This window comes from Mytilus edulis, chromosome 3 (genome assembly GCF_963676685.1).
Source record: "Mytilus edulis chromosome 3, xbMytEdul2.2, whole genome shotgun sequence".
In the NCBI taxonomy this organism is placed as follows: Eukaryota; Metazoa; Mollusca; class Bivalvia; order Mytilida; family Mytilidae; genus Mytilus; species Mytilus edulis.
Genome location: NC_092346.1, coordinates 62447991 through 62472387, shown reverse-complemented (window position 1 = coordinate 62472387; position 24397 = coordinate 62447991). Strand labels below are relative to the sequence as shown.

The 24397-nt window shown below is 31.4% G+C and overlaps 3 protein-coding genes across 3 annotated transcripts in view; 1 reads left to right on the top strand and 2 right to left on the bottom strand.

Moving 5' to 3' along the window:
• LOC139517069 (RNA polymerase II-associated protein 1-like) overlaps window positions 1-10488 on the top strand; it is a 41495-nt gene extending 31007 nt beyond the window's left edge. The window contains exons 21-31 of the mRNA XM_071307694.1: window positions 1336-1445; window positions 2877-3075; window positions 3401-3547; window positions 3818-3951; window positions 4797-4997; window positions 5375-5500; window positions 6019-6176; window positions 6675-6807; window positions 7532-7697; window positions 8841-9065; window positions 10050-10488. Of these exons, the coding sequence (XP_071163795.1) occupies window positions 1336-1445; window positions 2877-3075; window positions 3401-3547; window positions 3818-3951; window positions 4797-4997; window positions 5375-5500; window positions 6019-6176; window positions 6675-6807; window positions 7532-7697; window positions 8841-9065; window positions 10050-10172 (1722 nt within the window). The 3' untranslated portion in view covers window positions 10173-10488. The remainder of the gene's footprint in view (window positions 1-1335; window positions 1446-2876; window positions 3076-3400; window positions 3548-3817; window positions 3952-4796; window positions 4998-5374; window positions 5501-6018; window positions 6177-6674; window positions 6808-7531; window positions 7698-8840; window positions 9066-10049) is intronic.
• Window positions 10489-12423: 1935 nt separating this feature from the next.
• Window positions 12424-13479, bottom strand: LOC139515355 (adrenocorticotropic hormone receptor-like). Its single transcript, XM_071304921.1, has one exon. It carries the CDS (start codon window positions 13477-13479, stop codon window positions 12424-12426), a length of 1056 nt encoding a protein of 351 aa, XP_071161022.1.
• A 6458-nt stretch (window positions 13480-19937) lies between these two features.
• Window positions 19938-21222, bottom strand: LOC139514917 (adrenocorticotropic hormone receptor-like). Its single transcript, XM_071304502.1, has one exon. The coding sequence runs from the start codon at window positions 21205-21207 to the stop codon at window positions 20059-20061; it is 1149 nt and encodes a 382-aa protein (XP_071160603.1). The 5' UTR covers window positions 21208-21222; the 3' UTR covers window positions 19938-20058.
• Between the last annotated feature and the right edge of the window lie 3175 nt (window positions 21223-24397).

The following is a 24397-nucleotide window of genomic DNA, read 5'->3' as shown; positions in this document are numbered from 1 at the left end:
TTTAAAGAAAATCATATCCCGAAATCCTGAAATCGAAAAATATATTCCCGGATCCCGTAAGGACCAATCTCCAAATCCCGAGCTTAAAAACACCCGATCCTGACGGCCCGAAAAAAAGGTCCTGCCTCCCTCTAATCTCTACCCTACTTTCATTTTTGCCAAATCACAACTTTCACTTTCATCAATATTTTTTTTGACCCATTTATGGGCATTATGTTTTTGGTTTGTGCATCCATGCGTTCGTTCGTTCGTCCGTCTGTCCTGCTTCAGGTTAAAGTTTTTGGTCGAGGTAGTTTTTGATGAAGTTGAAGTCCAATCAAGTCGAAACTTAGTAAATATAGTGCCGATGTGGCATCTGTGTACCATAGACACATTCTTGTTTCCACATGTTTTACTCAAGTTATTTTAATATATATGCAACTGGTATGACCCCTTTAGTAGTAAATATTTCAAAGAAAACAGTAGACAGAATACTGAGAGTCTCTATATATTAAAAGTAGTATAATCGTAGTTTACATGTAGATAAACGCAAAAAATAATATTGTCCTCTCTAAGGAGCTATTAGTTGTGGTTCTTGCGATCTAAACAACATGATATGGAGAACGCTCTGATTGGCTTATTTATTTTCTTTTTTGTTATCTATCATACAATTGGTTGTACTTGTGCATGTTTCAAACCAGAAGTATTTATGACTAAAAGTCAGTCTGATGACGGAATCAATATCCGGACTCCTTTTTTGGCGTTTTTCTCCAAAAATAACTCAATCTGAATAATCATAAGAATGGATGACAAATGAGACTATGCATGTTACCTATAGAACACAGAGGCATGATGATTTATTTATCCTGGAAGGAAGAGAAGCGACACACAAAATGAGGTCTTCTCGTTCAATAGTATAGATATTGATAACTATAACTGATAGATAGAATTGTAAGTTGAGAGAAAGAAACTGTAAATATTTGACAGATGAGCATATTTAGAAGCCTCTTGTAAGTAAAGTCTTTGTGAATTGTCTATATTTTTATGCCCAATTTATCATCATTATGTTTTCTGGTCTGTGGGTCCGTTCGTTCATTCATTGTCCGTTCGTCTGTTTGTCTTGCTTCAGGTAAAGTTTTTTGGATAAAGATTTTGGTCGAGGTAGTTTTTGATGAAGTTGAAGTCCAATCTACTTGAAACTTAGTGTGCATGTTCCTTATGATATTATCTTTCTAATTTTAATGCCAAATTAGAGTTCTTACCCCATTTTCACGGTCCACTGAACATAGAAAAAGATAATGCGGATGGGGCAACCGTATACACTGTACTTGGGACACATTCTTGTTATTCTTGCAGTCTGGACCAAACACAGTGGACTATTTACAGCAGATTGAAGCCTACTGTGAAGAGGTATTATTACCATGTTGGCAGTCACTTGGGTTTCGAGTCATTTTTGAAAGACTAGGGTAAGATTGTAGAATTATCTTGTATTGTTTTTATATAAATTGCAGTGTTCTTAAAAAGCAGTTGAGAAAATTATAGGGAATAATCAATCACTTTTCTTCCTATTTGTCGAGCCTTCGACTTTAGTCGAAAAAGCGAGACTAAGCGATCCTACATTCCGTCGTCGTCGGCGTCGTCGTCGGCGGCGTCCACAAATATTCACTCTGTGGTTAAAGTTTTTGAAATTTTAATAACTTTCTTAAACTATACTGAATTTCTACCAAACTTGGACAGAAGCTTTTTATGATCATAAGAAAGTATGCAGAAGTAAATTTTGTAAAAATAAAATTCCATTTTTTCCGTATTTTACTTATAAATGGACTTAGTTTTTCTGCGAGGAAACATTACATTCACTCTGTGGTTAAAGTTTTTAAAATTTTAATAACTTTCATAAACTATCCTTGATTTGTACCAAACTTGGACAGAAGCTTGTTTATGATCATAAGATAGTATCAAGAAGAAAATTTTGTAAAAATAAATTTCCACTTTTCCGTATTTTACTTATAAATGGACTTAGTTTTTTTGCCAGAAACAAAACATTCACTCTGTGGTTTAAGTTTTTAAAATTTTTATAATGTTCTTAAACTATCCTGGATTTCTACCAAACTTAGACAAAAGCTTGTTTCTGATCATAAGATATTATTCAGAAGTAAATTTTGTAAAAAAAAATTCACTTTTTCCGTATTTTACTTATAAATGGACTTCTTCTTCCAGTTAACATTACATACAGTCTGCAGTTAATGTTTATAAAACATTTATTAGATTCATAAACTATCCTGGATTTTTTACCAAACTTGGAAGCTTCTTTCAATCAAAAGACAGTATAATAATCGAGAGGAAAATTTTTATTGATGTTTTTCCTCATTTTTGTTGAGTCTGCGATTAACAGCAAAAGTAGGCGAGACACTGGGTTCCGTGGAACCCTTATGAATTTTATTTGTTATTAAGGCTGGTTGTTAAATATCATTTACTTGTGGGTTAAATTGTCTCATAAAAATGATGATTTAAGGTGTTATGATTGATAGTACTCGATTTCACACTTTGTATTTTTTTGGAAAAAGCACCATTAAATTTCCTTTAACACTATTCATACCTTATTCAGCCGTGTATAGTAATACACATCCCCTTAAAATCGTGATTTTTTTTTATAAAAAAATTAGAAACAAATGAAAAAAATATGATAAACGTCTCCAATCTACATTGATAAAGAAAAAAACCCCAATCTTTAGAAAATATATAAAATCGAAAGCCATCTTCAGTTGTGTAAAATCTGCAGCCCTTGTACCAACTACATATTTTGGGTTAAAAAGTGTGGACTATTATACAAGACCAAAAAAAAGGTAACTTTAAATTATTTTTAATGACGTATATAGCTTTAATTTTCTTACTTACAGTCAGTTTTCCAACATATTAAATCCTCCAGCTGAAAAAAGACGAGAATGTATACAGAGTTTACCATCCCTGGGGTGCTCCTCACTGAAGGAGGAATCAATACTACCAGTCCTCCACAAAGGAAGTCCATGTGGATTCGTAACAGCTTTATTAAATCAGATTCATACATTGGGCCATATTCATAAAGGACTTCAGGATAAAGTTAGTTAATAATATAATATAAACAGTATTATATAAGATACCTTCTAATATCTAACAAGAATTTGATTGCTATTTTAACAGTAGATGTTTATGACAGTAAATCCTTTGGTTTGACAAAACTAGATAAGTGGTACAATTAATTACCATTGCTAGATATATTTTTGCGGTATTGTTGTCTTTGATTCAAAAGGTTATGATTGATTACTAGACCTATGTCCTATATAAGTTTGCGGGTTAGCTATTGTGATCAATGTTTAGAAAACAATGAGTAACATTAGAATTTTATTGCTCTGATTTTAAATCATTCAACTAATTTTTTGTTTAGATTTTGCCATTGGTGCTGAAAGATGCTGACATTGCAAGCTACATGAAAAAGGTTGCTGGGATTAAACAAGGTCATCTCCATAGCAACTGCTTTACCAGATTTGAAAATCTTTTACAGTATTATTATCTTAAACTTGCAGTAATGTGGGTATGTAAATTTCTTCTGTTATATAAAAATAGATTTTTGAATTTGTTCTTTGCAAAGATTGGTTCAAATTCAGGCTAAAGTATCTAGGTAGTTAGTTTATGTCAAGGTAAATAAATGACTTGAAAAAACATATTTGCTACTCGCCAGCAATCAAACTGAAATAGATGAACCAATATTCAAATGCAGAAAATGGAAAAATCACAAAAATGTAAAGATCTGATTAATTATTGAGTAAATAGTTTGAAAAGAAATTTGCAATAATCTTTGCAGGATAAAGATATACTCTTTGATGCCAGTATTCTGCAATGCCTAACCTTGAAATTACTGACAAGGTTACATCATGGGGATGAATTTATTGCACATGATTTGTTTTCAACAGTACTATTCAGACCAACATTATGGAGGTAAATATCAGTAAAAGATAAGTTAGGCGTAAAAATGCTTCAAAAGTGGGAGAAAACATTCTTTCATGGTAGAGACAAAATCTAAACATTAGAAATTAACAAATAAAAGAATTCAGGCAAGAATTTTTGTTATAACACTTTCCATGAAGTAAATGTAAGAATTGCAGTTTAGAGAAATATTTAAGCCATTGTGATTTTGTTAAATGTTTAGAAATATAACATAATGTGGTTAAAATTTGAAAAAAACACAATTAAAGATTTGAAAAAACACAAATAAAGATTTGAAATAACATATTATGATTGAAAGAAAACTTGAAATGCAACATATCATACTTAGAAGATTTATTGTATTTATACATTTGATGGACATGTTCTAGGATAATTAAAAAAAATGCATGCAATTTGCAGCAATAGAAAATGCATGTTTTGGGCATCATATGAAAATTTGTACATGTTTTAGCATAACTGAAAAATTAGACATGTTTTAACATCAGTTATTTAATTGGATATGTTATGTTTTAAAAGTACAGTTGATGAACTGGACATGTTTTAAAAGTACAGTTGATGAACTGGACATGTTTTAAAAGTACAGTTGATGAACTGGACATGTTTCATCATCTTGTGCTGACTTGAAATTGGCACTCGATGGATTAGTGTATATATATTTTATATTATCTTGAACTATGTTGGTTGTTTCATATTTGCTCCAATACAGAATATTTTTTTCAACATTTTTGCCATTGTTAAATTTGTTAATGACTTTGAATTTGAAAATAGTATTTTATGATGTTTGAATGTATCAAAGTTCACCTGATTAAACAGTTATTTGTTTTATTAATATTCAGTAACCAATCAGAAACAGAGACCCTATCATCACTAGAAAGCTTGAAGCTCTCTGACATCACACATCTACGCAGTGCTACTCAACAAGAGTTTACATTTACCTGTTCCCAACTAACATCAGCAGCCAGATCACAGCTACCCAGTATTAGAGCTACATACATTAAAGCTTTCAGTTATTTTGAAAAAGAGGCTTTTGTGTCAAGGTACATATTTTTTTTCATGTTCCAAAAACAAAGGTTTTATACACCAAAACATTTTAATTCATTGAAGAATGTTTTTGTTGTGGTTCATATAATTGATAATTGTTATTGACAATTTCTGCTGGGATTACAGATTTATTTTTTGCACATATTCATTAATTGATTTTCATTTTTGTAAAAATTATTATAATACATTTTGTAAACATCCCTTCAAGGGTAGTTGATGTAAAAGTTTCATGGTCAATCTTAAGTGCATTGATAAAAATTACCAAAAAATCTTACTTAAAACTGCATTGAAGCTTCAAAATGAAAAATAAAGGACTGGTTTTATAATGATCAATAGAAAAGTTGTGTAAGTACAATATAACCATATTTTGCAGACATTTGTTTCATATGAATCCACTTGAAATACAGAAATTACTAACCTCCAGCACAGAAGAGTTCCTGTTGCCTACTGACTGGATGTATATGCCACTCATTTATTTATACAATCATTTTAGCTCTGTGTAAGTTGGAAAGAATATACTGTGTGTGACCTTAAGTATTCAAAATTTTGTCATCGGTATATATTTGAACCAAATTAAATTGTTCAAAAATAGTGTACATGTTCACATCAGAAGGAAAAAAAACAAAACTATGACCAAATAAAGAAATATAATTACACAGTTCTGCTTCAACAATAGTTTGAAAATTTCCAACCAGGAATGACCACAGGAATTCCTGGGGATGATTACAGACCTGTCAAACCTAAGACATAGAAAGTTTTATTTGTTTCTTCTCTGCTTATATTGAACTATAGTTGCTTAAATCAACTGCATTTGGACTCTGTTGGATATTTGTTGAATTGTCAAACATGTCACATTCCCTTATTTTATATTGTGGCATTTAGAAGTAAGAAATTAGACTACAAATATACAACTGCACAATTTGACATTTACTTTTGAGAATAGAATAGTGAATGGACAAAAGATTTGATGAGGCATCCATTTCATTTAAGCTTACATTGATACATTTTATATTACAGTGGAACAGAGGTACAGAATGCCTTATCAGTGGGTGAAACTGATACCATATCCAATGTTCTGAAATGGATCTTCCTGTTAGAGAGAGATCAGTCTGAAGTCATGTCAACCATCTCTATAACACTGAAAATAGCCAGATTGATGTGCACATTTTTAACAGGTAATAAGAATTGAAAAAAAGCATGGAACTATTTTGAAATGGTGTTTAGTCCCATATATAAACTACATGTAATTGCTTGCAATATTTTGTTCCCTTCAGTAAGAGAAAGTTGGAACACTTGCATGCATACTCTCCTTGTCTCCTTATATTACTGTGGGCGTGTGCTCATCATCCAGAACTGTAGGACAGCCTGTGAGAATTTTAAATGGTTGAACAGGACTAGATTGGAAACGTTGAACTTCCTTCTCCCACCTTAAACTTGACGGGTTCTTCTACAGCAGTTTGGTAAAATTTCTTACCAGTTTATCAGTTTGAATTGATGAAGCTAATTGCTATTGGTCAGAATTTTGAATGAATTTGCAAGAGGTTGAGAGAAACACTAACAATCAAGCGTTACTAAATCAAAATAAATTATAACGTTTAAAAATAGAATTTACATGTAGTTTTTAAAAATAGAATTATTTTAAAGGTTAAGGCAAAATAGATATTATCTTGTAGGAAATGATTTGTTCCTTGACAAGACAGTCCATTGTTACCTGGCAGCTTTCCTCAGAGAGTATACCAAACCAGTGAATCTAAATATGATGAACTTTGAAGAAAATATACCTGGGTTGTTGTCATTTTATGATTTGTAAGTTCTTGTTATTATGCATTAAACAACTTGACTAAAAATAATTTGGCTCATTTCATTTTCATAAAATGTTAACAAAATATCTATTTATCGGAAAAATTTCATTGGATATTTTCAGTTTGATAAAATTATATTTTGATCATTGAGAAGCTTAATATTTCATTACAATTAGAAATTGATTAAAACCTCCATCCGAGTTATCTCTTGTAATATGATAGTATTTTTTTGTTAAATGAATATAACTTAGTGCTTTATCAGAAATAATTTGGTTTGTCATCTAAAGTATTTACATCTGAAATTAAACAAATTGACTCCAAAAGCTATACTAACTGTCAATTAGTTATTGACAATAGTTAATTCTGCTTACCATAAAAGCATGTATTTTGTTATTCTCTTATATCTCTACCAGATGATGAACTTAAGGCAGTGTTTTATTCTGCTTGTAAGGTATACATGTTATAACCTATAGTTATCAATTACTGTGTTATTTGGTCTCTTGTGGAGAGTTCTCTCATTGGCAATCATACCACATCTTCTTTTTTATATGATAAAGTTGTTTGGCTACAAATCACATGACTACATAGACTGTTAATTAAAAAGTAGGAGCACAAGGTTCATCAAAATTATGTTTTATACTTGAACATCTTAAATCAAACTACAAATGTATTGAATTTCAATTGTGTGTGTTTAATGTTTGTAATCATATTGAAACATATTATTTCAGTTACATCACAGTTCTTCACCAGTTTGAGGCTGTGTCATTTGGAGATTCTTTGTTTGGTTGTTATGTACTGATTCCATTACAACAACAACACGGTCTGGAATTAAGGAGGTCCATCTGGACAGAACACAGAGGAATACTTAGAACTCTATACTTGCCTATCACAGAGGTAGTAGTTTAATGTTATTTAACAAATGTTATAGCCAAACTTTTTTCAACTGAGTAGGATATTTGAAGTATTAAATATTGGCTGTCATTTCTGACATAATAACATGATTTAAGAAATCATTGATGCAAGCTATATTTTATTGTAGTTTTAACATGGGTAGGCATTTTATTCATGATTATTTTTGCCAGAGTGACATTTCATCAATTATTTCGATGTCTGATGTGTATAAGTGTAGATCGTTTGTGTAGGCTCTTCCATGAACCTCCCTTTTTGTTTGTTAACAAGCACACTACTGACAATGGGATTTTTCTGAGGGAGGAGTTTTGAACAGCCAGCATGAACGGTTGTCATATCAAGGTCAAATATGTCAATTTTGAATAGCAACAAATTTCAGTCATAACAATATGAAATAGTAACAACATGTGCTTCATTTAAGAGTTTGAAAGTGTTTTAAGTTAATGTAATATATTAAATGCATGCCAATTTGATAAAATTCATTATCAATGTATGCATGTGCAAACAAATTTTATTGGATTTAGAGCATGGGTTTATTCATAAAGCGAAAGAAGCACATCATATTAGAATATGATTTTTGACTGTAAATTTTTTATAGAAATGAAGAGATCTACACAGTGGGGTATATATATGATCTTCACAAAGACCCTTGTGGTTTCAATAAATTTCAAATATCATCAAGGGAATGAGATTAATATGCAAAAAAAGTAATAATGTAGACTCCCTTCTTCTTGTAATGATATATCTGATACTATATTTAATTTTATATTACTTTAGACCAACTGATTTTTTTTTTTACTTTATATAATTGAATTATTTCTAGCCAACTTAGCGACAAATTATTTTCGAGTTCCAATTTTTTTTATATATATATTTATATATGTATAAGGAAAGATTCAAGTTTAATAAGGTCTTGAGGATTTAAATTCAGGTTAATTTTCTTATCGCAAAGTCACGAAAATAAGTTGGTTTGCAGTATATAATCTAGAAAAAAATATTTCACTACATACTTTCAGGCACTTCAGTATTCAACAACAGTTAAAAATATATAAGAAAAATATGATGGAATTAAAATGCAAAAGGAAAACATAAAGTCAAACAAAATGAGAATATTATGTTTTTTTCCAGATGTTGATTCCAATAGAGAGATATTTACAGCCGGAGGAGACAAACACAGAAATGATGAGACTTTATTATGAGTGTTTGTTGTCATTAACAGTACGACCCAGATGGGCCCCTGTGTTATACTTGGTTGCTGTTCATCATGTTAATAGATTTATTTACACACAAGATAATAAGCATACAAAGTTAAAACATGCTATGCTGAAAGAGGCACTTCGAGGGGAATACAAGGTAGTTCTGTTAAACTTACATGTACTTCTGCTAATTTCAAATAATGTCATGTTGGATACAAAACATTTAAATACTGGAGATTTTTGGCATCTATATGTGAGATTTTACATAATATTAAACATTGATGTAAATGGGAACATTTATTATAGTACATATATTTGACCCCTACCAGACAGCCTTCAAGTTATAGACATTTTTTTATGCCCCACCTACGATAGTAGAGGGGCATTATGTTTTCTGGTCTGTGGCTTCGTTCGTTCGTTCGTCCGTCCGTCTGTCCGTCCGTCCGTCCGTCCGTTCGTTCGTCCGAAAATGGGAGTTTCAGGTTAAAGTTTTTGGTCAAGGTAGTTTTTGATGAAGCTGAAGTCCAATCAACTAGAAACTTAGTACACTTGTTGCTTATGATATGATTTTTCTAATTTTAAAGCCAAATTAGACTCTTGACCCCAATTTCATGGTCAACTGAACATAGAAAATGAAAATGGGAGTTTCAGGTTAAAGTTTTTGGTCAAGGTAGATTTTGATGAAGCTGAAGTCCAATCAACTTGAAACTTAGTACACTTGCTGCTTATGATATGATCTTTCTAATTTTAAAGCCAAATTAGACTTTTGACCCAATTTCATGGTCCATGGAACATGGAAAATGATAGTGCCAGTGGGGCATCCGTGTACTTTGGACACATTCTTGTTTTATCCTATCCAACAACAGCTTTTTGAATTGACATATACCTGTACATGATATCAGATTTTAATTTTAAAAAGAAAACTATTTTTATAAGAACTTGAAAAAATAATTTTCACAATAATCATATACTGACCCTATTATCTTATTGACTCTCTGCTTAACAGTTGACCTCACCAAAAGATGATTTAATGGTTAAGGTAGGAATCAAAATATACTTTATTTACACTCAAATCTAATAGATGTTACATGTTTTTAACTACATTAGCAATCTAATTGTAACAGTGTTCTATATTTTTCAGGATCTTTGTCATCATCTTCTGTACTACAAACAACCTGATGTTACTAGTGATTTTGGAATGGAATTCTATCAAACATTACCAGATATCAGACAACAGTTGCTTGACACTGTACAGAGTAACTAATATTTGACAACAGCTTCTGACATTTTTCCAAAGGAATTTATATCATTTCATCTCTGTGAAGAGTGATTTCTTCAAAATAATTTACAGTGTTTAAAGAATAACTCATTATTATCATAAAAGTTGGCAAACTAACTGATATTGAAATTGAATAACATTATCTTGTCAGCAAAGCATAATGTTGTATGTGCCTATATAAGACTGAAATCTTTTTTAGTGAAATGTGTTTCATGCAAAATTTTATCAGGCAACCCCTTTTATATCATGCTTGAACACTCTGCTGAATTTTTATGTCATTAATAAAACATGAAAAAACTGGTACCTTGTTTATGGCTATCAAGCGATCTCCCTATGAATGGGATCTGACACTTGTAAAAAGCATTGAATATAAGATATCAAAAGATCTCCCTATGAATTGGATCTGACACTTGTAAAAAGCATTAAATATAAGATATCAAAAGATCTCACTATGAATTGGATCTGACACTTGTAAAAAGCATTGAATATAAGATATCAAAAGATCTCCCTATGTCAATTAGCCCTTTCACTTCGAGAGTTGTAAGGAATTAAAGAAATGATATTTGTATTTTACATGATAGATGTTGCACGATCAATGTCAATGAGGTAGCAACCCAACAAAAACAACAAACCCTCAACAGTATTAAGCTGCTCAAAAGTAATGGAGGTGAACAGAAAGATGGTCAATATTGGTCTTGTTTGATCCAATTTAACCATTGCAAATGTGGGGAGTCTGTTGATTGTGCAGGATGTACAAACACATAGTCCACTCTGGTCAGATTAGGGAATTTAATCATATGCATCTTGTTGAGAGAATGCCACACTGTCTGCACATAAATTATGCATGAAATATTTGCGACTAGACGTTAAGCAATCAATCATTAATCAATCGACAGTAGAGTAGCTTGAAATTTATTTCTGGCTAGGCAAAGGATCTGAAATTTGGCAGTCAAATCATTGTGTGGTTAAAAGACATCAATGTCAACATGGAGTTGATGGTTAATTCAAAATATGAATTGGAAAATAGGTGTTGTTGATCTTACTCTTGAAAGGTAACACATTGGCAAAATGATCCTGACTATAAAAAATCCAAATGTGTGCAACATTATCCTGAAATTACATTTCTAGTTGGCATTAAATCAATATATTTCAATGAAACTGTTGGTTAAAGGTTTAATTCTCAGTACTCAATTCCCGATCAAAACAAAAATAATTGACAGAATTATATGTATGACCTCCTCTATGATGCTTTTGTACTTACTTGGTGAAATTAAGTTTAAGATCCAATATGTCTTTTAACTTTAAACATTTATATTTTGTCTAATGATAATTACTGGGTGAACTATGAAGTCTTTGCTGATATATCCCAAGGTAGAAGAGTACTACATAAAATATAGGGATGTCAAGTGTCTGTTGAAAACTTTGTCCACCAAAAGTAACAAGTTCATTTTTCAAAAAAATATCAGTTTACAGTTATAACCTCTTGTTTTTGAATCATTTTTTTTTATGTAAACTTTTTCTTTTACCTAGATAAAGATATTGCATTTTAAAAAAAATCAAAATACAAACAAACCACAAAAGACATCTAGTATTTTTTCATTTTTCCTCCAAAAAATAATTAATGAATGCTATTACAAGTTAGTTGTCCTTTATTGAATACCTATGTCACAGAGGATCATGTTTATGTTCCAATTGTAGTGGTTACAATACAGTTTCCTTTTCATCATTTTGCCATCACCAAATTTGTAATAAGAGTAACATGATGGGTGCCACTAGTGGCGTAGGATCTGCATACCCTTCTCGAGTATATTTGGTAAACATATAAGCTTTACGAAATTTTTATAAAGGAGCTTAAAAGTAGCATATCATTCTTTCAACTTTGACTTCATTTCAGTCCGTAAAATAACTTATCAAGTTCAGACTATGCTAAGTTCACCTGCAGATGAACAATGTCACAGTTAAAAAGATTGCTCCAGTTTTGAATTCTGTAAATTGTACTTTGGTAACATCTAGTTTGTCACTTAAAAATACATTTATTCCAATAACCATGAAGTTGCTTTTGACCTCTTGTTTTAACTTGTTACAATTCAAGTATCCTATGTGTCTACAAAACAGTCTCTGCTTGTTACCATCCATTCTTTTAACTTCAAAATTCAATATTAAGTTTTTATTGGCTGATATGAAAACTGCTCTTTGAATATTGTTTGAATATTCACATCAATATTTACCTGTGTAATTAAAGTCTAATTGATTCTGCCACGTGTACCTGTTTTGACCTCGATCCAGATATGTTAGACAAGGACCGTTCATAATTCGAAGTATGTGTATGACTTGTACTTGTAGAATCACCTCTACTGTGTCTATTTCTTCCGAAACATGTTTTAATACTTTTTCGAAACTGAATTGAATTTACAAAGTAAACGAAGGGGTTTACAGTAAAATTTAGAAATAACAATATTTTGGCTACTTGCGATGTAATTGAAAACAATTGTGTTTTAGTGTAATTGTATCCTAATATGATCATTATGTCAATTGTGCTAGATGGTGTGGTCGTTATAATGAAACTAGTTAGAACAATCGTAACAACACGTGACATATTCCGTACAGCTTGTGAACAGTTTGAAATAGACTTGGTGAGAACTTTTGCTTTTAAGGCATGCAAAATTGTGATAAAGAGAACAGGTAGTATGGAAAACAAAATAGTTAAAACGAGGTTTGTTGTTTCTCTAAGTCTAGAGTCTTTGGATCCGTTTATGAGTACAGCAAAGGTGTATAAAACAGCGATTCCAGCACTTAATGTCCATATCACAATTGTCATCAAAATGACACGTAGATTCGTAAGAAGAACATAACTTCTAAACGGATAAACTATTATGAAATATCTTACAACTGATATGAAAACAATATGAACAATCGATGCTATTCCAGCAAGAAAGCCACTAAAATCTAGAACCATCTTAATGGCTCTTAAAAGTTCTACTGAAAATTTTGCAGTAAAAAAGCATTGTATAATGTATCTAGGATATCGTGTAAACAAAAACATAAAATCTGCCACCGCAAGGGAACAAATGACAACAAAGGTAGGTTGATGAATTTTTCTGTCACTGGCAATCGTCACAATAACCATCAAATTCGTCACTAGTCCAACTATTGAAATCGCACTTAAAGTAGTGGCTATTGGCACACAGTAAGAGTCGAAACGGAAGACATTATACAGTGTCTTTTCATCGCTCACGTTTCCATAGGTTTCATTTTCAGTGATGTTATCTCTAAAATCTAATGCAATCTGCATCACGGCCGTCAATACCTGAAAAGAGAGGTAAAGTTTGTATTACAAATTTCAAAAGCACTCTCATGCTTGAACAGCAATGGAAAAAAACATAGCTTTATAAGTAATCTTTTCACTGTAAAAAAAAAGCTTTTAAAAGCGTTCATAGTCTTAGAAATCAGCGAGCTACGTATACACAGCTTTCTATGGATAATGTTTTAGTTTATTTTTTTCAGGTTTATGCAGATATCAAGCTATAGTAGCAATGCCACTAAAAGAAAAAATAATAATAATGTAACTTTTTTGGCCTATTGAATTCAATCATCAAAATGTATTAAAACAAATCTATGAAAAAATATCAAAAATACTGATCTCCGAGTAACATTCCAAACGGAAAGTCCATAATCAAATGGCAAAATCAAAAACTTAATCACATCAAATGAATGGAGAACAACTGTCATATTCCTGACTTAGTAATTAAAACTTGAAATTACATCCTGCAGTTAATGTTTACAAGAAATAAGTTCGTCAGATATTAGTATGTGTTTTTAATTGTATCTTATGTTTTTGTTTTAGAGCTGCACACTTCTTGCATATTGTGATCTATATCATTATTCACAATCAAATGTAAGATTTAACATAAATAAGATGTTCTTATTCTTGGTATTCATATATTTACCAAGGCATCACCCGAATATACATATTGTTACATGATGCCATACACGAACGTAATTTTTTTAGCGTACCTGATGAAGGTAAATAAAGGCAACAGTAGAACACCGATGTTCAATAGTCGTAAATCGACTTAGTCAAAACAAAGTTGAAAGTATCGCATCGAACGCACCAAACTTATGAAGTGTTTATTCTCATTTCTAAAGCTGAGTCGATACCGCTGCTGGCTGACTGATAGTCTTGAAGGGAATAACCAAAAGATGACATAATTTTTTTTAAAAACTATTAAAATATACCAGGCTTATAATTTAGTGAGCCAGACGCGCGTTTTTGCTTGTTAAGAAAGTCATTAGTGACAAATAGCCAAATTAATAGTACCCCTCCATTGTTCACGCATAGTTGTCAATATAATGGTATTTGATGCGACTGTCACACAAGTGAGACGTTTTGCTAGCTATAAAACCAGGTTCAATCCACCATTTTGTACGTGAGAAAATGCCTGTACCAATCAGGAATATGCCAGTTGTTATCTATTCGTTTGATGGGTTTGAGCTTTGATTTTGCCATTTGATTAGGGAGTTTCCGTTTTGAATTTTCCTCGGAGTTCAGTATTTTTGAAATTTTACTTTTTAATAAATTTCAAGATTATTCAAAGGTTTAACTCATTTAGTCAAAGTTGGCGATACATTGGTTTGGTTATTATTTTAGGTTATTTCTGCTTATATAACTCTTAAATTATTAAAGTATTTATTAACCACCAATCGCTTCCTTGTAGAGTTTGCGCGTAAAAAACTAATGGATGAAAGTTGATCAAGAAAAGGGCCTCTGATTCATCGAACTGATAAAGAATAATTTTCATTATTTAAAAATCCATTCGGGACAACATATGGTAATAACATTTGAAAAATGAAAACAAGACTTTTTAAATTCCATGCGTCACGAGCGCTTTTCTGGGTTTACCATCATCAGGGACGCTAAAAGCCGGATATTTGAAAACCAAGGATATATACGCACAAAGGGTGTTTAAAAAGAACTATTTTTACACGTGTTAATAGTATTGAAATGCAATAGTTGTGGTTAGCAATTGGCATTATGATGGTCATAATTTGAATGAGTAAAGTGAGAGATTTCATTCTCGCAAATTATTTAAATAAAAGCAACAGTATTATACCGCTGTTCGATTGTCAGAAATCGAGAAAGCAAAAACAAATCTGGGTCATACATCGAGGGAAACACATCAGCTTCGTTTATTAATACAATAATCTGTATATGTAGAAATCTTATTACAAAAGGCAAATCACATCTTAATATTTTAAAGCTCGTAAATTAAGATACGATCCATATACACTTATTGGTACTTTGAATAATCTTATTCTTAAACAAAATATATTTAACATTATCGAAAGTACTCAATAGACCAAAGACTTGAGTTATGAATATGGTGCAAAATTGAAACAGCTTTAAATTTCACAAATGTTGGAAAAAGTTACTAGTAATCTTAACGATAAAAATACCAGAACTTACATATGACCTAACATAAACAACAAATCAGTACTATACCTTAAAGTGGAAACGGTCCAAACCCGTGACTGTTGCACAGAATTATTGATATGGCTTTAATGGTTAATAAATGCATCCCATTACCGAAGGTATCTGCAAGCTGTGATCCATTTTGTTTTCCACAAGGGACAATTCATATTGAAGCTATTAATCATTATTACTTAGACAGTTTTAGTATAATGAAACTGTTCGTCACTTGGAAAACACTGAACGTATATATAATATCAGAAAATGTTGATTGGCAGCAAGTACATAATAATTGATGAGACTGTCATTAAAGTGAGAGGGTTAGCGCTATAGAACCAGGTTTAATCCACCATTTTCTACATTTGAAAATGCCTGTACCAAGTCAGGAATATGACAGTTTTTGTCCATTCGTTTTTGATGCGTTTTGTTATTTGATTTTGCCATGTGATTATGGACTTTCCAAATTGATCTTCCTCTAAGTTCAATATTTTTGTGATTTTACTTTTTACATGGAATGTACATTCTCTCAAAATATGGCATTGTATTTCAAATTTCCATTTTGATCTAGTTGATCGCAGTTCCACACTAGCCAAGTCACTATTTAGATCTTTGACAGTAAAAATATAGGCGAAAAATCGTATTAGGTTAAACAAAATAAAAAGTAGTTTCTTTGTACTTTTAACTGCAATCTATGAATCAGATTACTTATTTAACGGTGGCAGCTTATTGCAGATAAACTGTTACCGTCATTTAAAACTTCAACACTGAAACATCTGAATCGGAAAAGGGACTGGCAATAGTTTGATGTTCGCGACTATCGTTGCAGGCGAGAAAATAAGGTATCAAAGCGGTTTGCAAAGATGTAATCCCTTCCTTGTTCCTTAGGAAATAAAATAAATACAACAGATTACCGGAAATCTGAACATAAAACTACCAAGACATGTAAATACCTTATTCTCTATTTTTTGTGCTATTTTCACATTTCCTGACCGGTGTGAGAAACATATTTCTCCTCACTAGTGAAAAATCTGTTCTCGGCATTCATTTTATGCAATATACATCTCCAATATACAGACTCTTCAGAATAATTTAGGTGTGATGTAACTTTTTTTCCGTTTATTCAAACGAGTAAAGATCGGAACCTTTACATGAATAAAAGAGAAAAATCCTGCCAGTTGCCTTATACTTAGAGTCCCTATGGCCATGTTACAGGGGATCTGTACATAATTCAACATGGACATCTACGAAAGGTGATAACTTATGGTCCTAAGTTTAAAGAACCCAATTACATCAAGTGCAACCATAACTTTTAAATAATTATGGATTCCATTGAGGATTACGCCAGAACATGGGCTAAATGAGTAGAAGTTGAACTGTACACTTTTTCAGAATGGGCTAAACAATCAGTTTCCTGAAAAAACTCCGAATTCATAAGTTGAACAACTGTGTGAATGATCGGCCAAGGTTCTTTTTGAGAGACAAAGATGGTGTGAAAAGTCTTTAAGTTCTATTACTATGAGTGTTTTGTAAAAGATTAAGAAAAAAAATTGCAATCAGGTAATCTTATATACAAAAACTTATCATTTGACAAAAATGCTCCAATGAAATGAACATCACAGTGAATAGCAATTCGGGGGACTTACCTTGTGTTTATTGGATTCCTCAGCTTCACAAAATTTCGTACAATAAACGTTACATTGCCGGGTCATCTGCATATTCCATGACGGAATTATCCTGAAGGTTGATAAAAGTTCTGTCTATTAGAGGGTCTTCTGAAATACTGCTAAACTTACTCGCGAAGTGGTATTAACCATATGTAGATTCTAAAAAAAAACGCTTAGAACTTTTAGACAATTAGAAATCTCGATCTTTCTCTGACATAAGATCTAAGATTTTTCAACCCTTTAGATGTCAGACCACCAATTAAAAATCCCTATCTGTTCAACCAAATTTTGCAATTTTCACAGCTTTCTAAATATTTTACCTTAAGTTTAACTTGAAGGAAACCAGGTATATCCTGAATTGTACATGTATCACCTTCCTACATGCCAATTTTCAACCAATGTTTAAAGTCTTGTAACAAATTTCTGATTTTGAAAAGACAGGTACTACCAAAATAACTCCCGGTTTTCTGGAAATCTTAAATTAGTGTACTATGTAGCGCATTAATCCTGAATTTTTAATGCAAACTCATAGACAAGTGAATTTTGGCTCAAAATGGTCTAAATATATTTCCCTTTCACCAAAAGTTTCATTTCTGCAAATTGGTTAGTTAGTTTAAGTAAACAATGACATCAAAAGCACTATTTTGTGTCAAAGTAGGACTACTTTTACATACGTTCTAAATTGGAGGGAGTAATTGGTGGTCTGACACCTTTACAACACCATTACTCATGTGAAATTGAACAATCGTCTAAATGAAATACTTCACACCGCCTTTCAACATTAAAATGGTAGCATGCGCCATACATTTATTTCTTTTGAATTGTTAATGACAAAATGTTTGTTGAATTCTGAGGTAGGCTTTTTCAACAAATTGTCGGCATTGTGGCAACGAACTGCATGTGTGCCTCTCCTTGACTACCTTGTTTTATTTTCGTAAGAGTCGGGAGTTTCTTCAGACACTATGTCAAAATCAAGAAGATCAAAGAAGCCAGATCATTCAATTTCACATTCAGATATATTGATGATGTTCTTTCCATTATCGATTGAAAAAATTCTGATTTGGTTCTATTGATATATTCTCCAGAACTTGAAATTCAAGAAACAACTGACACGGTATTCTCTGCCTCATTTTTCAACTTATAATACTTTGAATGTGATATACCAGTAAGCGGTCATCTAAGTAAAAGAATCTATGATAAACGAAACGATTTTAATTTTGAAATCATTATCCCCCAACGATTAGTAACAATATACCAACTCCACCTGCATTTGGGATAGACATTTCCCAAATCATTCGGTATTCAAGGGCTTACAGCAGCTACTCAGACTTTATAAAATGTCAGCAGTGTCTGAGCAAAAAGTTAATGAACGAGGATTGTGTAAAAAAACATCTCGTCCTTTTTCTAAATAAGTTCATCGGAGGATCTTGTTGATAAATATTCCGTATCAACTTCACAAAAAATACACGACGATCTTGTTGTATAGATTACAGGTATTGACATTGTTTAGTGTTATATGTTCTTTTATTTATCTTTGTAAATTTTTACTTTTACTGTTTAGTGTATTTCTGGTATTATTCATTTGAAACGATCGGTACTAATACATCCCGTCATTGTGTAATTGTACTATTGTAAATTTAGTATTCTTATCTTTCGTTATCATAACATAATGTTGACAGTTGTATCCCTATTTTTGACATTTCCACCTATAATGTCTGTTTGTTTTGTTCACATATTGCTGTCAATATAACGGAATTGTATGCGTCTGTAATACAAGTGAAAGGTTTAGCTTGCTATAAAACCAGGTTGAATCCACCATTTTCAACGCCAGAAAATTCATATTCCAAGTCAGTAATATGACAGTTGTTATCGATTCGTTTGATGTGTTTCAGCTCTTGATTTTGTCATTTGTGAATATGGATTTACCGTTGGGAATTTTTATCGGAAATTAATTTTAGTTATTTAACTTTTGAAACTAAGTTTTTTATGATTCAAAATGGATTCAAAATTAAATTGGTAAAACTCTGTATTAAATATAATATGTTTACAAAATATTCACAGAATGGAAACTTTAATCTGGATTATAAATAAACATAGGTTAAAAAGCTGTTAACATAGGTGCAATTTGGGTACTCTCACGTTAAATACTTGTTATGGTGTATAACACTTCTTCGTGCCAGGATACAATAAGATTACGAAATCGTTAGTTATTCTTGTTTTTATAAAAATCCAAAGCAAGATGACCACAATAACAAGTTACCGACTTCAATCATTATGATTAAAAAAACTTAACACAGAAAGCATCTATACATCTATTGGAAGAAGAAAATATATATCAAGGAGCATATGCGTATAACTTATAGGGCATTTTTTTTTATCATTAGGCGTAGTATTAGCACATGCGCTATTGAACAAATAAATCAAAATAACTATTATGTATGTATATAGATAAAAAAAACCAATGTGTACCTCATATGCATCATCAGTTGATTCATATATATGAAGATTGATTCTTCACTTAAGATTACATAAAAAAAAATACCACTCTGTAAATATCTGTTAAATCAATTTATGATTTAATTAGTATAAGTTAACTTTATCATAAAAAATCTCCTTGTCAAGTTCAAAATTAGAAATGATAAATTCTACCTTTTTGCACATTTGTTGAGCCAGTGAAACCCAAAAGGTAAAATAATAATAATAAATATAAATATGATTTTTGCAATTTAACGTTTCCGTTTCATTGATGGTCAAGTTCTGTTGAAGTGTGCAAAGTTTTGATTGCATTGTAATCTTGAACTGAAGAACCGGTTTCAGTGAGCTCTGTGGAATATGAGTGGATTGTAGTGGACATTGTTTGAGATTGCTGTGAACGTGAAAATTTCATTCGGGTCTTAGAACACTTTTCTTTGAAGAAACGTTTAAACTGTGGTGAAAATATGAAATATATAAAGGGATTGATCGCATAAGTCAAGAAGAAAAATATTCTTGCAGCTTGTTCCAATCTGAATAACACTTTAGACGTGAAATGTTTCGGATGGAAATGTCTTATAATATCCATAACATTAGTTGGCGTAGTTGTTATAAGATAACAGCAAATAACGAATGTAACCACTCTGGACATTTTTCGAACTACCATCTCAGTAGAGGAAAGAGAATTTAACAACGCTTTTGCTTTGAACGTGTGAAGAATACTTATAGTGACGATTGGAAACGCCGTCATAAATATTGTCACCACCAAGTTCGTGTAAAATCTTAACTTCCTATCATCTAGGTTAAAAACCACTGCATACATATAGAATGAACCATTTCCGGCAGCAACAATCCACAACGGAAGTGAAATCAGCATCACCTTTTTACATGTCAATATACTTCGTGATTTTAAAGGATGCACAATTATAAAATAACGCAAAACGGACATAAAAACAACGTGGAAAACGGACGATCCTGCTGCTACTAATCCTATAAAATCTAAAGTGGCTCTTATTTTCCTGTAGTCCGATTTTGAAATGTTCATCCATATATATCCATCTATGATGTAACGAATATATCGGAAAAAAAGGTAGGTGAAATCGGGTAGTGCAAGGCATGCTATTGCAACGAAGGTCGGTTGGTGTAATCTTTTGTCAACTTTTACAATAACAATTACGACTAAGTTCATGATAATGCCGCTGATTGATATGAGACTGATTATTATAGCATTTGGTATACAGTACTGCGTAGTGCAAAAATCTTTTCTATCAAACATATTTGTATTGTTTCCTGTATCTGTAGTACCAACAACGGAGGTCCCGTTTGATGTCTCTGAGGTTTCTATTTTGTAAGGAACACCACTGCTGTTTATGTGCGACATGTTGAAAAAACTGGAATGTGATGTAAGTGAATCCATCTCAGCAAGATTGATTGAAACCTAGAAAACATAACAAGTTCTCATGATTAACAAATTAACTAAATAAAAGAAATAATGTAACTTCGTTATGATCTCGTTATTTCCAAATGTAAATAGAAGTATTGTCTGTCCACGTAATATCCGTCTTTTGAAATTATTTATGCATTAATTTGCAGCCATCTTGATAAAGATTACCAATAATAATAGACAATTCAACAGGCCACATCAACTACCAACACCCGACCCCTGTAAAAAAAAAAGAGATGTTCAAATACTAAATAAACAACAAATAACAAATGATTCAGGTCGATTTACTTGGTACAAACACAACATGTATTGTGGTAAAACCATGTTTACGTGCACACACGTCACCCCTTTTTATATCTAGACTACTTATCGTAATAGAAAGAGGCGTTATCAACTTTGTGATCGCTAAATTTTCTTTATTGACGTGAGTATTCGGAATCCTCTTGTCGCATCATATGGGGAGAACGTTAGAAATTTCCCTGCTGAAGTCAATGTTTATTATTTTGGTATCTGCATTGGGATTTTTTTAATTGTTTCTTTAAGCTTTAAAATTCGGCAAACATTGTTATGAGGGAGTGTTTTTCGCCCGTTAATTGGACTCCACCCACACTATTTTGTGCATGTACCGTGTACGACTAACTAAACCGTGTGTAGCTCGTTGTTGTTAGATTTTGTATGTCTTTTTTAACGATGAAGTCGGGTTATGGTGATTGATGTGGTCTGTTGTAGTGCCCAGTATGTTTGGTTATTTCTTTTATCTCTTTTGTGTATTACACAATAACATAACTGCACATTATCGCTAGCAACTGAATGACTATTTACTTAAGCAAAAATTTTGCGTCATAGTTTTGACGTTTATTAGGCTTACTAGGTTGTAACTGGTGGATCAAAATACATTTAAACTGTGCAAACAATCTTCTTGTATGACTTTAATATAATATATCATTTGGACATATAGCTGTGTACAAGCACCGGTAAGCAGAAATCACATTCCTATAACATAAAGAAACTTTGCTAATGTCAACGATTTTGATCTTTTATTTGAAAACAAATATCATCGAAACATAAGTATCTACACAAAAAAATGATAGCTAGCTACTAAAATTATTTCAATGTATCTTTTTACGTACATTTTTATTAATGTCGCTATTTTCACTTAATTAGTTTAATTTTTAAGATCTAAAATTTATGCAAAAAATCAGTTAAGTTTTTTGGCAAAACAATAAAAGATGGACGAAAGATACCAGAAGGACAGTCAAACTCATAGATTGAAAATAAACTGACAACGCAATGGCTAACAAAGAAAAAGACAAACAGACAAATAATAGTACACACCACACAACAAAGAAAACTAAAGACTAAGCAATAATCTTCTCGATGTATAATGAAATATTAAAATACCTGTAGTTACAGTGACGTTTTTGGTAATATATATATATATATATATATATACATAGCAAATATTTATAAAAAAGAAGCGTCAATAATAATAATAAAAAGTAAACACCGATAAAATTATGACAAAAGCGTTTCGGACGATGCAATTAATATCTTGTTGTTTTCGTTTATTTTTAGACAAACGGAGAAAAAAAATTAAATAAACAAGTACTTCAACTTACAATAAGAATAAACAACGTAGTTACCACTAGCATGACTAGGCTACAATTGGTCATAACATTTAATGTATAATATCACCGATTTCTCATCATTTTTTTAATTAGTAATATGTTGCCTCAAAGCGTCCATGTTAAACAGTTTTAATTATTTGATACGGCGCGTGTCACACATGTTTGTATGTTGATAGTTTTTAGAACTTATAAATATTTTCAGCATTTGTACCCTTCAGCTAAATATGACATTTAAGTATATAATTTGAAAGGCAGATGGTACAATTTTTACCTATCGGGTGTTTTGATGTAAATTTACTGAACGTTAACAGTTCATACATCAGTGTAGTTGTCAATTTTACGAATAAACAAATTTAAAGTGCAAGATAGTTTCATTAGTACACAGGCACTTCTCTATGAAAAAAAGAAATAACATATTATATACTTTGACCATTTTATGACAGAAACAATTTCCTGCGCACAGTACCCTAAATTTTTTACTATAAGAGATATATCCCCTTAAATGACAAAACTAAAATTTGAATCTAACAAATTCTATGAACAAAAACACATATTAAAACAGTCAAAAAATGCAATGCATTGCTGTTCTTTTTTTTATTCAAATGAATCAAGGAATTTTAAATATACAATTCCTTGGTATATTACATTAATTGCCAAATGGTCACAAAATATGCAGATTATAGGCAAAGAACTATACCAATTGTATACGTTATTTTGCAACACAAGACAAAACAAATCTGCCTGAAACATTGTGTACTCTGTTTCATTTGGCTCCAACAAGGAAATAGTATACAAGTAAATATAATATTGATTATTTGTAATAATAAAAACAATAATCAATAATAATTTATTAAAATCAGTTGATTAACAGCAAAATATGTTGTTTAGTCCCCCACAAATCATGGAAATCAAATTAATTCAAATGTCTGTACCAAGTCAGGAATATGACAATTGTTATCCAGTCGTTAGATGTGTCTGAGCTTTTGATTTTGCCTTTTGCTTAGGGACTTTCCATTTAGAATTTTTCTCGGAGTTAGACATTTTAAAATTTTCAATAAAATTCTATACTTTAACAAATTTTATTATATTAATAATATTAATAATAATAAATTCTTTATCTAAAGAGGGTCAATTATTAAGTAATCTTCACTGAGGCCATCACATACAAATTACAATACAATCAAGATATTTACACATAGTTAATTTACAGTCATGTAGTTCAATGTATTGTTATTAACATAAGATAAAATGCTGTTTAAGATGTATACATGAAACCAAAAAATCAAATGAAAATAAAAAATATACAAATACATTGTAGTAAACATTTCTTATGAGGGTTGTATTAAGTACTTCTTGATACTTTGCTTAAAAGTAAAAGTGTTTTGAGCTTGACGCATTTTGTGTGGTAGTCCATTTTAATAATACTGATCCAGAATATGCAAAGGATTTCTTAAATAATTCAGCTTTTAGCTTAGGAACTATCAGATTACCTTGAGTGACACCTCTTAAGGAGTAAGGATTATTATCTGATGTCA

Bases quoted from the DNA above. Each gene is read 5' to 3' on its own strand.
- LOC139515355 (XM_071304921.1), bottom strand. From the start codon at position 13,479: ATGCAGATTGCATTAGATTTTAGAGATAACATCACTGAAAATGAAACC.
- LOC139514917 (XM_071304502.1), bottom strand. From the start codon at position 21,207: ATGGATTCACTTACATCACATTCCAGTTTTTTCAACATGTCGCACATA.